Source organism: Elephas maximus, chromosome 19 (assembly GCF_024166365.1).
Source record: "Elephas maximus indicus isolate mEleMax1 chromosome 19, mEleMax1 primary haplotype, whole genome shotgun sequence".
NCBI lineage: Eukaryota > Metazoa > Chordata > Mammalia > Proboscidea > Elephantidae > Elephas > Elephas maximus.
Genome location: NC_064837.1, coordinates 48,850,729 through 48,862,474, shown reverse-complemented (window position 1 = coordinate 48,862,474; position 11,746 = coordinate 48,850,729). Strand labels below are relative to the sequence as shown.

At 43.4% G+C, this 11,746-nt stretch overlaps 1 protein-coding gene across 1 annotated transcript; it reads right to left on the bottom strand.

Moving 5' to 3' along the window:
- Positions 1 to 13: 13 nt before the first annotated feature.
- On the bottom strand, positions 14 to 6,211 carry KLHL10 (kelch like family member 10). Its single transcript, XM_049860259.1, has 5 exons — positions 6,018 to 6,211; positions 2,548 to 3,037; positions 1,048 to 1,665; positions 604 to 753; positions 14 to 388 (listed from the first exon to the last, which is right to left on the bottom strand). The coding sequence occupies exons 1-5, from the start codon at positions 6,209 to 6,211 to the stop codon at positions 14 to 16; spliced, it is 1,827 nt and encodes a 608-aa protein (XP_049716216.1).
- Between the last annotated feature and the right edge of the window lie 5,535 nt (positions 6,212 to 11,746).

The window sequence follows — 11,746 nt, the reverse complement described above, 5'->3', positions numbered from 1 at the left end:
TAAATGAAGAGGCTCATACAGGTAGGGTACTTGTCGAAGCGGAATACTTTACTTCATCTCGCAGTGCTAATCCTGTGAAGTTGTCCCGTCTAGCTGCATATTCCCCAACATTGGCCAGCCCTGGTACCACACAGCAGCTCAGAGCACTGCGGTATATGCTCATGTCATGAGCATCATACCACTCATCAGTCTTCTCATCGTAGCACTCAACATTAAAGGTGGTAGTAAAGCCATTAAAGCCACCCACCACAAACAAGAGGTCGTCCACCACCTCAATGCCAAAATTGCTACGAGGATTAAACATAGTGGGAATCGTGCGCCAAGTATTAGCCACTGGGCTGTAGGCTTCTGCACTCCTGAGTCGATTGGCTCCATCAAAACCGCCTACCTGTAGTTTACAAAAGAAATGCTGTTAGCCATTGCTTCTGTTTACTGAGAAGGGCCTAGCTGGGGAGGATCAGTGGTTTTGTACCTCCCCCTTCTGCTATGTACCATTAAAAAAAAAAAAGGGTTTTCAAATGCTTGCCTATGTTAGGGTAAACCTATTTGCAAATATAAAATCTAGGGGTTAATCATTTGTGTTGTGGTACTAGAGGAACTTACAGCATATACGTGTTCTCCATAAGCAATTACACCTATGCCACTCCTCCTGCTCCTCATGGGCGCTATGACTGTCCACTGATTACTCTCGCTGTTGTACACTTCTGCTGTAAACAGGCATTCGTTCCCATTAAACCCACCACATATGTAGACCTGTGTGAAGAGAGTATGAAGGGTATGAAAATTGTCACCTCTGGGGTGTAGAGAGAAAGGAAGTGTGTATGGTGTGGGGAACACTTCATTTAATGCCATTCTGTACCATCTGGATTTTTCCCCTCATGTTTGCATGCATTGCTTTTTGATTAATAAGTAATAATAAGGCCACTTAGTCATTTAAAGAAGGGGTCAATACTGCAAAATGAGTACAGCCACCCCAAAAAACAGAATAACCATCATTTCCAGGCTTGGTCTTTGCTTCCAATCTTCCCCTCCCACGCTGGTCTTTACCTTTCCATACAGCGTTGTGGCACTTGCATCACTCCTCTGTTCGTGCATGGGGGCAATGAGTGTCCATTGATTGGTCTCTGGCTCATAGCGTTCAGCAGTATTGAGACGCACATAGCCATCAAATCCTCCCATGGCATAAATAAAATTGCTGAGGACAGTCACACTGACATAGCAGCGTCTAGAGTGCATTGGGGCTACCTGGTGCCAAGTTTTCTTGACTGGGTCAAAACGCTTAACGCTATTGAAGTAGTCTACACTATCGAACCCCCCAATGATATAAACGTAGCCTTTCAAATAGGCTGCCCCGTGGTAGGCACGAGGACTCTCTTCCTCACAAGTGACGTTCACCCATCTGTCTGCCCGAGCATCATATGCCTCAATGGCATTGGTGGGGCTCCCACCACTCCAGCCACCAATTGCAAATAGGATGGCATAGGGCAGGCGAGGCCTGGTGAGTGGGTTGGTGAAGTCAGAATTAGAGGGTCCATTCATGTTTAGGTCATACATGGCCTTTAGGGCATTAATGATGACTGGCTTGCATTCCTCACTGTCTTTCACATAGTCGTTCATCTTAACATTGTTCATGAAGTACTCAGCATGCATTAGAGCCAGGCGAACCTAAGAAGGAAATACAGAAAGTCATTCAGATGAGATGAGGATGCCTGGAAAAGCCATATCCTTAACCCTGGTTTTACGGTCTGCCTTTGAACTGCTCTAGGATTGTATTTTGTTTTGTCTTGAAATTTATAACTCAGTTTAAATACTTGTTTTGGGGAGGTGCTATACATATACATGCTAAGAATGAACTAGAAGGCCCATTCCTCTGCCACTGGGGAGTACTATAAGACCAGAAAAAGCTGTGGTGATTATTTAGTAATTGAATGTCTCTGTCTCTATTTGTACAATAACATTGAACACCAACTGGCTACTACTGGGAAACCCTGGTGGCATAGTGGTTAAGAGCTACAGCTGCTAACCAAAGGTCAGCAGTTCGAATCTACCAGGTGTTCCTTGGAAACCGAATGGGGCAGTTCTGCTCTGTCCTGTGGGGCCACTATGAGTCAGAATCGACTCCATGGCAACAGGTTTGGGTTTTTTTGGTTTTGTCTACAATTGTATGCAATACTCATGGTTTATTTAGCTTTTGAACATTTTTTTACTTGAACTTCTAACTTGGGTTTGGGGAAACTCATAGAATGGAAAAAGGGTGAAAGGAAGATCCAATAAAAAATTTTGAAGGCCTTGCCCTCTCCTTCCCCCACTACCAGGGAGGATTTTGCTCAAAGAGTATAACTAGAGGAGAAGGAGGTAGCAATGGAAAGGGAAAAGTGAAATGCACAGTTCGGAGAATAGTAGGAAATAACTGTCCATCTAAGTGCATGGAGATACAGCCCTGGAATCTGTCGTACATCTGAATGTGGCCCTTAGGGCAATCCTTCTGGGCTAAAATGAATCAAGAGTGAGCAATTAAGCATCCACAAAAAAGCAACTAAACTTGACCTTGGGAAGCAAAACTGAAATATGCTGCTTCCTATTTTGGGGGTCATGAGAAATCCACTTTAAAATGGCCTCAAACACAGCATCTTCCTGTTTGACGTTGAGCTCGTCTTTCTCAATGATATCCTTAAGTTCAGTGACTGAGAGCTCTAAGAATTCTGCTGAGACTTTCACCATCTCCTCGAAGTTGTGCAGTATGAACATGTAGGCCTTCTGCCTCAGCTCAGGGCAGTAGTAGTAGTCTGTGAACTTGCAGATGCCGATACAGTTATCCAAACACAGCTCTGACTTGAGGAACTCACAGCAACCCCTGACAATACCCATGATGTTAAATTGGTCTGCAGCAGCCAGCAGCTTCTCCACGTTGTCTGGTGTGATAGGGACGGTCCGGGTGTATGCATATTCAATAATTAGCTTCATCATGTCGGGAGAAATGCCAGGAATGTTGTATACCTTCTTTTCAGTGTTGTTCCAGCCACTTGTAAACAAAGCTCTGAAAGAAAAAAAAGAAACTAGCAGCCACAGAAACATTTCTCTCCAGTTTGCTATTTTCTCCCCTACCTTTTCTCGTTAAGGGAGGTTTGGGTGTTTTTGAAATAGCATGTGGGGAGTGTGTTGGAAATCAATTGACCTGAAGAAGAGAGGGGAAGACTATGTGCTTTATACATAAACAGTGGCAAGGGGAGAATTCTTCGAAGAACCTTGACTCCAGTTACTCTTACCTTATCCTCATGATAAACCCAGTGCCGTCGAGTCAATTCTGACTCATAGCGACCCGATAGGACAGAGTAGAACTGTCCCACAGAGTTTCCAAGGAGCGCCTGGTGGATTTGATCTGCCGACCCTTTGGTTAGCAGCTGTAGCACTTAACCACTACGCCACCAGAGTTTTCTATCCTCGTGGTAACTAGGTCTTTTTCTCATTTTGTGACTGGAGAAACTGAGGTCTAGAGCTGGGACTAGGACCCAGGTCTATTCTTCTGTACCAACCCATTGCCCACCAAATTCCTCCTTGCTGAAGGAAACTAAACTTGAGCGATACATTTGTTTAATAAGTGTTATGCATCACATCCAGAATCTGATGACTTCTCACCTCTACTGCTACGTCCTCGGTCCCAGCCACCAACATCTCTTGCTCAGACTATTTAGAGTCTCCTCACCTCTACTGCTACGTCCTCGGTCCCAGCCACCACCATCTCTTGCTCAGACTATTTAGAGTAACGTCCTAACTGATCTCCATGCTTCTGTCCTTGATACCTCCGGGGTTTGTAGTCCATCCCAGCAGCCAGTCTCATTCTTATAAAAGGTTACATTACTCTTCCACTTAAAAGCTTCCACTGACTTCCCTTTTCACTCAGAGTAAAATTAAAAGCACCTACCAGGGACTACAAAAGTCCCCGGAGATCTGCCCCACTAACCCTCACCTCACAGACCGTACTTCCTTCCACTTTTCCCCTCACTGACTCTGCTCCAACCCTTTGGCCTGTTTTCTGCTTCTTGAACACACCACAGGCACTTCCATCTTTGGTCCTTTGTACTTTCTGTTCCCTCTGCCTGGAAGAAGGGTCTGCCAAATCTCTGTAATTCTCACTCCCTCATTCCCTTGACGAAACCCTGGTGGCGTAGTGGTTAAGTGCTACGGCTGCTAACCAAATGGTCGGCAGTTCAAATCTGTCAGGCTCACCTTGGAAACTATGGGGCAGTTCTACTCTGTCCTATAGGGTCGCTATGAGTCGGAATCAACTTGACGGCAACGGGTTTGGTTTGGTTTTGGTTTCATTCCCTTGAATTCTTGGTTCAAATGTCATACTGTCAGCAAGGGGGTGAAAACTACTTACCACTCCCTATGTTCCTTTTCTTGTTTTTTTTTCCTAGTACTCATGATGATCTGGGGGCCTGCTGGCGCAGTGGTTATGCATTTGGCTGCTAACCAAAAGAATGGCAGTTCAAATCCACCAGCTGCTCCTTGGAAACGCTATGGGGCAGTTCTACTCTGTCCTATAGAATCACTATAGGGTCACTATGAGCTGGAATCAACTCAATGGCAACGGGTTGGTTTTGGTTTTTATGATGATTGGACACATATTTTACTTACTATTTAATGCCTATTTCCCCTGCTAGAATGCAAGCAGGAATTTCTATTCGTTGCTTTATTTCTAATACCCAGAGCAGCGCTTGTCCACAAAATAGGGACTTAATAAATAATATTAAATGAATAACGAATACCATTCCACAACTATTTATTGAACTCCTACTATGTAGGCACTTTCCTAGGTGCTGAACAAGACAAAAGTCCCTGCCCTAGTATATTTTGCTTCATTTTTCCAAGAGGTTAAAGGGAATATCGGCTTAGAGATCAAGTTTTTCCTCTAGAACAGGGGTCTACAAACCTCTATATAGCCTGTGAGCCAAATCTGGCCCACCTCTTGTTCTTCCACCACCCATGAGCTAAGAATGGTTTTTACATTTTTAAACGGTCAAAAAAAAAATCAAAATATTTTGACATGTAAAAATTGCATGAAATTCTAAGTCCAGTGTCTTTAAATAGTTTTATTGGAATGCAGCCATGCCTATTAGTATTATCTATGGCTTCTTTAAGGAGCCCTGGTGCCACAATGGTTAAATGCATGATGCTAAGCAAAAGGTTGGCGGTTCAAATCCACCCAGTGTCTCCAAGGGAAGGCAACCTGCTTGCATAAAGATTACAGCCTAGGAAACCCTATGGGGCAGTTCTACTCTGTCACATGGGGTCACTATGATTCGGCATCAACTCTATGTAACTGACAATGACAACATGGCTGTTTTTGCACTACAAAGATTGAGGTGAGTGGTTGCAACAGAGACCTTATGGCCTGCAAAGCTGAAAAGATTTACTGTCTGGCCCTTTTACAGACCCTGTTCCAGAGTCAAGATGAATGAAAATTATTAGCAACAGGTATGACACATTTATCATATCTTCATTAGAATTGATTACTCAGATATTTTCAGCTCGTGAATAAAATAGTCCTTCCACTTCCTGAGTTACAATTATTTTGGTCAAAACTCCCTTTTTCTTCTGATAAATATTTCCTTGATTGTTTCCTCACATCTCCCTTTTTATCCCCCAATCCTTGTTAATTTATCACCCTTTTTGAAGTAGTCTTTCCTGGGATAGGGACATAAGGGGTGGCTGAAGTAGCAAATTCATCTGAGTGTAAGTAGGAAATCTAGTACAGGTGTCCAGCCTTCCCAAAAACGAGACATATTTGGGTGGAAATTAAAGAGAAAAGGACCACCAATCGGTGGTTGAAATCCAGTTGAGAATCAGAGCGAAGAGGCTTTAGCACTAGTTATGCCTCTTCAGAAGGCAAAGGAGCCCAGAGCTTTGATAATGTCCCTGAACTTATGATGGGACGGGAAACGACATGAATCAAAATGTCCGTCTCAAAATGAGCCCAATTTCCCCTTAGGCTGCGTTCAGCAACCCTGTTATACCTAAAGTAGGAACTGCAGCTACAGAGGATGTTCTTGTGGGCATTGAACTCAAAACCATTGACCTTGATGACCACGTCGCAGAGCTTGCCCTCTAGCCTAAGCTCATTGAAGATCTCACAGGTCATCGCACTCATCTTCCTCTCCATGTGAGGCTGGTGGAAACGTGTGGAGGCCGCCGTGCTCTCCATCTCCATGGCACCCTGGGATCAGCGGAGAGAGGCTGCTCTCCAAGGGTGTCGGGGAGGGTTGCGGGTGGCCCCTTTAGCCAGCTGTCGCTCCTTTTCCCTACTACATCTTTCAAATAGGACCCATCGGGCAGTCCAAGTTCCAGAATCCTGGGCCCGCAGTGAGATCACTCTCAGGATTGTTCTCTAAGATTCTGGAACTCCCCCTGTCCCTGCCCTCTTCCCTTTCCCCTCCCCCACCACACCTCTCAGGCTGAAGACCACCCAGCATCTCCTCCCATGTCCTTGAACCCAGCGGAGATCTGTGAGCACCAACATCACATAAGAGCTTTTTTATTCATTCCAGTTCCTGTCACTCACTTCACACGGTGCCCAGTATCCTTGTAGCATCCATCTCATCCATCTAGCCTGGAGAGCTCCACACCTGGCTCCCCAGATGCTGAGTTCAAGGAAATCCAAGCTGGAGGAAGCAGAAGGGAAAAGCTGATTAAGCTTCATCCTGGCCCGGTTGTCCAGGGTCTTCCTGCCCCCCTGGATATGTGTTAGCCACTCCTTTTCTTCTCTGGTGAGGAGTGGGCCCGGTATAAAAGAACCACCTTCTGGGTGTTTAACAGATTCACTTTACCCAGAAGCCAGAAATTCACTTTATGGCTCTTTAATGTCCCTTCCCAGGCTGTGGAGTTTTTTTGCAATGCAACCTTTAAGCCTTGAATTGATCACTATTTTTTTGGCTTCATAACCATTTTTTTTTTAATGTACAAAAAGTTAAAATTTTTTTTTTTTTATTGTGCTTTAGGTGAAAGTTTACAGCCCAAGTTAATTTCTCATATAAAAACTTACACACATATTGTTATGTGACCCCAGTCGCAATCCCTATAATGTGACAGCGCATTCCCCCTTTCCACCCTGGATTTCCCATGTCCATTCACCCAGCTCCTGTCCCTTTCTGCCTTCTCATCTCACCTCCGGAGAGGAGCTGTCCATTCAGTCTTGTGTATCTACTTCAAATAAGAAGCACACTCTTCTCGAGTATTATGTTTTATAGTGCAGTTTAATTTTTGAAGAGTTGGCTTCGGGAATGGTTTTAGTTCTGGGTTAACAGAGAGTCCAGGGGCCATGTCTTCTAGGGTTCCTCTAGTTTCAGTCAGACCATTAAGTCTGGTGTTCTCACTAGAATTTGAGTTCTGCACCCTAATTTTCTCCTGCTCCATCAAGCACTCTCTGTTGTGTTCCCTGTCAGGGTGGTCACTGATGGTAAAAAAAGGTAGCGGGGCATTATTTCACTCTTCTGGTCTCTTGCTGATGGAGTCTCTGGTTTATGTGGTCCTTTTGTCTCTGGGGCTAATATTTTTTTTGTGTCTTTGGTGTTCTTCATACTCCTTTGCTCCAGGTGAGTTGGGACCAATTGATGCATCTTGATGGCCGCACGTGAGCTTTTAAGACCTCAGAGGCCATTCCCAAAATGGAAAGCAGAACATCTTCTTAGTTAACTTTGTTATGCCAATTGACCTGAATGTCCTCGAAACCCTGATTCCCATACCCCTGCCCCTGCTACTCTGTCCCTCATAGTGTTCAGTTGTGTTCAGGAAAGTTTTTAGCTTTTGATTTAGTATAGTTGTGCTGACTTCCCCATATTGTGTGTTGTCCTTCCTTTCAACTAAGATGATTCTTGTCTACTATCTAGTTAGTGAATTTCCTTCTCCCTCCCTCCTCACCCTCATAACCATCAAAGAATGTTTTCTTCTGTGTTTAAACTTTTTTTTGATTTCTTATAATAGTGGTCTTATAAAATATTTGTCCTTTTGTGACTGGCTAATTTCACTCAGCATAATGCCTTCTAGATTCATCCATGTTGTGAAATGTTTCACAGATTCTTCATTGTCCTTTATTGTTGCATAGTATACCATTCCCCCATGTGTCTGTCATTTTGTCGTACTGTGGGGGCTTGCACGTTGCTGTGATGCTGGAAGCTATGCCACCGATATTCAGATACCAGCAGAGTTTCCCATGGAGGACAGGTTTCAGCCGAGCTTCCAGACTTAGACAGACTACGAAGAAGGACCCAGCAGTCTACTTCTGAAAAGCATTAGCCAGTGAAAACCTTATGAAAAGCAGCGGAACTTTGTCTGATATAGTGCTGGAAGATGAGCCCCCCAGGTTGCAAGGCACTCAAAAGATGACTGGGGAAGAGCTGCCTCCTCAAAGTAGAGTCGACTTTAATGATGTGGATGGAGTAAAGCTTTTGGGACCTTCATTTGCTGATGTGGCATGACTCAAAATGAGAAGAAACAGCTGCAAACATCCATTAATAATTGGAACCTAGAATGTATGAAGTATGAATCTAGGAAAATTGGAAATAGTCAAAAATGAAATGGGATGCATAAACATCGATATCCTAGGCATTAGTCAGCTGAAATGGACTGGTATTGGCCATTTTGAATCGGATAATCATATAGTCTACTATGCTGGGAATGACAACTCGAAGAGAAATGGTGTTGCATTCATCGTCAAAAAGAACGTTTCAAGATCTATCCTGAAGTACAATGCTGTCAGTGATAGGATAATATCCATACGCCTACAAGGAAGACCAGTTAATACGACTATTATTCAAATTTACGCACCAACCACTAGGGCCAAAGATGAAGAAATAGAAGATTTTTATCAGCTGCTGCAGTCTGAAATTGATCGAACATGCAGTCCAGATGCATTGATAATTACTGGTGATTGGAATGCAAAAGTTGGAAACAAAGAAGAAAGATCAGTAGTTGGAAAATATGGCCTTGGTGATAGAAACAATGCTGGAGATCGAATGATAGAATTTTGCAAGACCAACGACTTCTTCATTGCAAATACCTTCTTTCACCAACATAAACGGTGACTATACACATGGACCTCGCCAGATGGAACACACAGAAATCAAATTGACTACATCTGTGGAAAGAGACGATGGAAAAGCTCAATATCATCAGTCAGAACAAGGCCAGGGGCCGACTGTGGAACAGACCATCAACTGCTCACATGCAAGTTCAAGCTGAAACTGAAGAAAATCAGAGCAAGTCCACGAGAGCAAAAATATGACCTTGAGTATATCCCACCTGAATTTAGAGACCATCTGAAGAATAGATTTGATGCATTGAACACTAGTGACCGAAGGCCAGACGAGTTGTGGAGTGACATCAAGGACATCATCCATGAAGAAAGCAAGAGGTCACTGAAAAGACAGGAAAGAAAGAAAAGACCAAGATGGATGTCAGAGGAGACTCTGAAATTCACTCTTGAGCGTCAAGCAGCTAAAGCAAAAGGAAGAGTTCATGAAGTAAAAGAACTGAACAGAAGATTTCAAAGGGCCTCTCGAGAAAACAAAGTAAAGTATTATAATGACATGCGCAAAGAGCTGGAGATGGAAAACCAAAAGGGAAGAACACGCTTGGCGTTTCTCAAGCTGAAAGAACTGAAGAAAAAATTCAAGCCTCGAGTTGCAATAGTGAACGATTCCATGGGGAAAATATTAAATGACGTAGGAAGCATTAAAAGAAGATGGAAGGAATACACAGAGTCATTATACCAAAAAGAATTAGTTGATATTCAGCCATTTCAAGAGGTGGCATATGATCAGGAACCGATGGTACAGAAGGAAGAAGTCCAAGCCGCTCTGAAGGCATTGGCGAAAAACAAGGCTCCAGGAATTGATGGAATATCAATTGAGATGTTTCAGCAAACAGATGCAGCACTGGAGGTGCTCACTCGTCTATGCCAAGAAATATGGAAGACAGCTTCCTGGCCAACTGACTGGAAGAGATCCATATTCATGCCTATTCCCAAGAAAGGTGATCCAACCAAATGTGGAAATTATAGAACAGTATCATTAATATCACATGCAAGCAAAATTTTGCTGAAGATCATTCAAAAATGGCTGCAGCAGTGTATCGACAGGGAACTGCCAGAAATTCAGGCCGGTTTCAGAACAGGACGTGGAACCGGGGATATCATTGCTGATGTCAGATGGATCCTGGCTGAAAGCAGAGAATACCAGAAGCATGTTTACCTGTGTTTTATTGACTATGCAAAGGCATTCGACTGTGTGGATCATAACAAACTGTGGATAACACTGCTAAGAACGGGAATTCCAGAACCCTTAGTTGTGCTCATGAGGAACATTTACATAGTTGTTCGGACAGAACAAGGGGATACTGATTGGTTTAAAGTCAGGAAAGGTGTGCATCAGGGTTGTATTCGTTCACCATACCTATTCAATCTGTATTCTGAGCAAATAATACGAGAAGCTGGACTACGTGAAGAAGAACGGGGCATCAGGATTGGAGGAAGACTCATTAACAACCTGCGTTATGCAGATGACACAACGTTGCCTGCTGAAAGTGAAGAGGACTTGAAGCACTAACTAATGAAGATCAAAGACCACAGCCTTCAGTATGGGCTGCACCTCAACATAACGAAAACAAAAATCCTCACAACTGGACCAATGAACAACATCATGATAAACGGAGAAAAGACTGAAGTTGTCAAGGATTTCATTTTACTTGGATCCACAATCAACAGCCTTGGAAGCAGCCGTCAAGAAATCAAAAGACGCATTGCATTGGGTAAATCTGCTGCAAAGGACCTCTTTAAAGTGTTGAAGAGCAAAGATGTCACTCTGAAGACTAAGGTGTGCCTGACCCAAGCCATGGTATTTTCAATTGCCTCATATGCATGTGAAAGCTGGACAATGAATAAGGAAGACCAAAGAAGAATTGATGCCTTTGAATTGTGGTGTTGGTGAAGAATATTGAATAGACCGTGGACTGCCAAAAGAACGAACAAATCTGTCTTGGAAGAAGTGTGGAATGCTCCTTAGAGGCAAGGATGGCGAGACTGTGTCTTAATACTTCGGACATGTTGTCAGGAGGGATCAGTCCCTGGAGAAGGACATCACGCTTGGCAGAGTACAGGGTCAGCAGAAAAAGGAAGACCCTCAACGAGGTGAATTGACACAGTGGCTACAACAATGAGCTGAAGCACAACAATGGTTGTAAGGATGGCTCAGGACAGGGCAGTGTTTCGTTCTGTTGTGCATAGGGTCGATATGAGTTGGAACCAAATTGATGGCACCTAACAACAACAACAACAGCATACCATTGTGTGAATATACCATAATTTGTTTATCCATTCATCTGTTGATGGGCACCTAGGTTGTTTCCCTTTTTTCCTATTGTGAACAGTGCTGCAATGAACATGGGTGTGCATATATCTATTCATGTGAAGGCTCTTATTTCTCTAGGATATATTCCAAGGAGTGGATTGCTGGATTCTATGGTACTTCTATTTCTAGCATTTTAAAGAAGCACCAAATGGATTTCCAAAGTGGTTGTACCATTTTACATTCCCACCAGCAGTGTATAAGTTTTCCAGTCTCTCCACAACCTCTCCAACACTTATTATATTGTGTTGTTTGGATTAATGCTAGCCTTGTTGGAGTGAGATGATATCTCATTGTAGTTTTGATTTGCATTTCTCAAATGGCTAATGATCATGAGCATTTCCTCG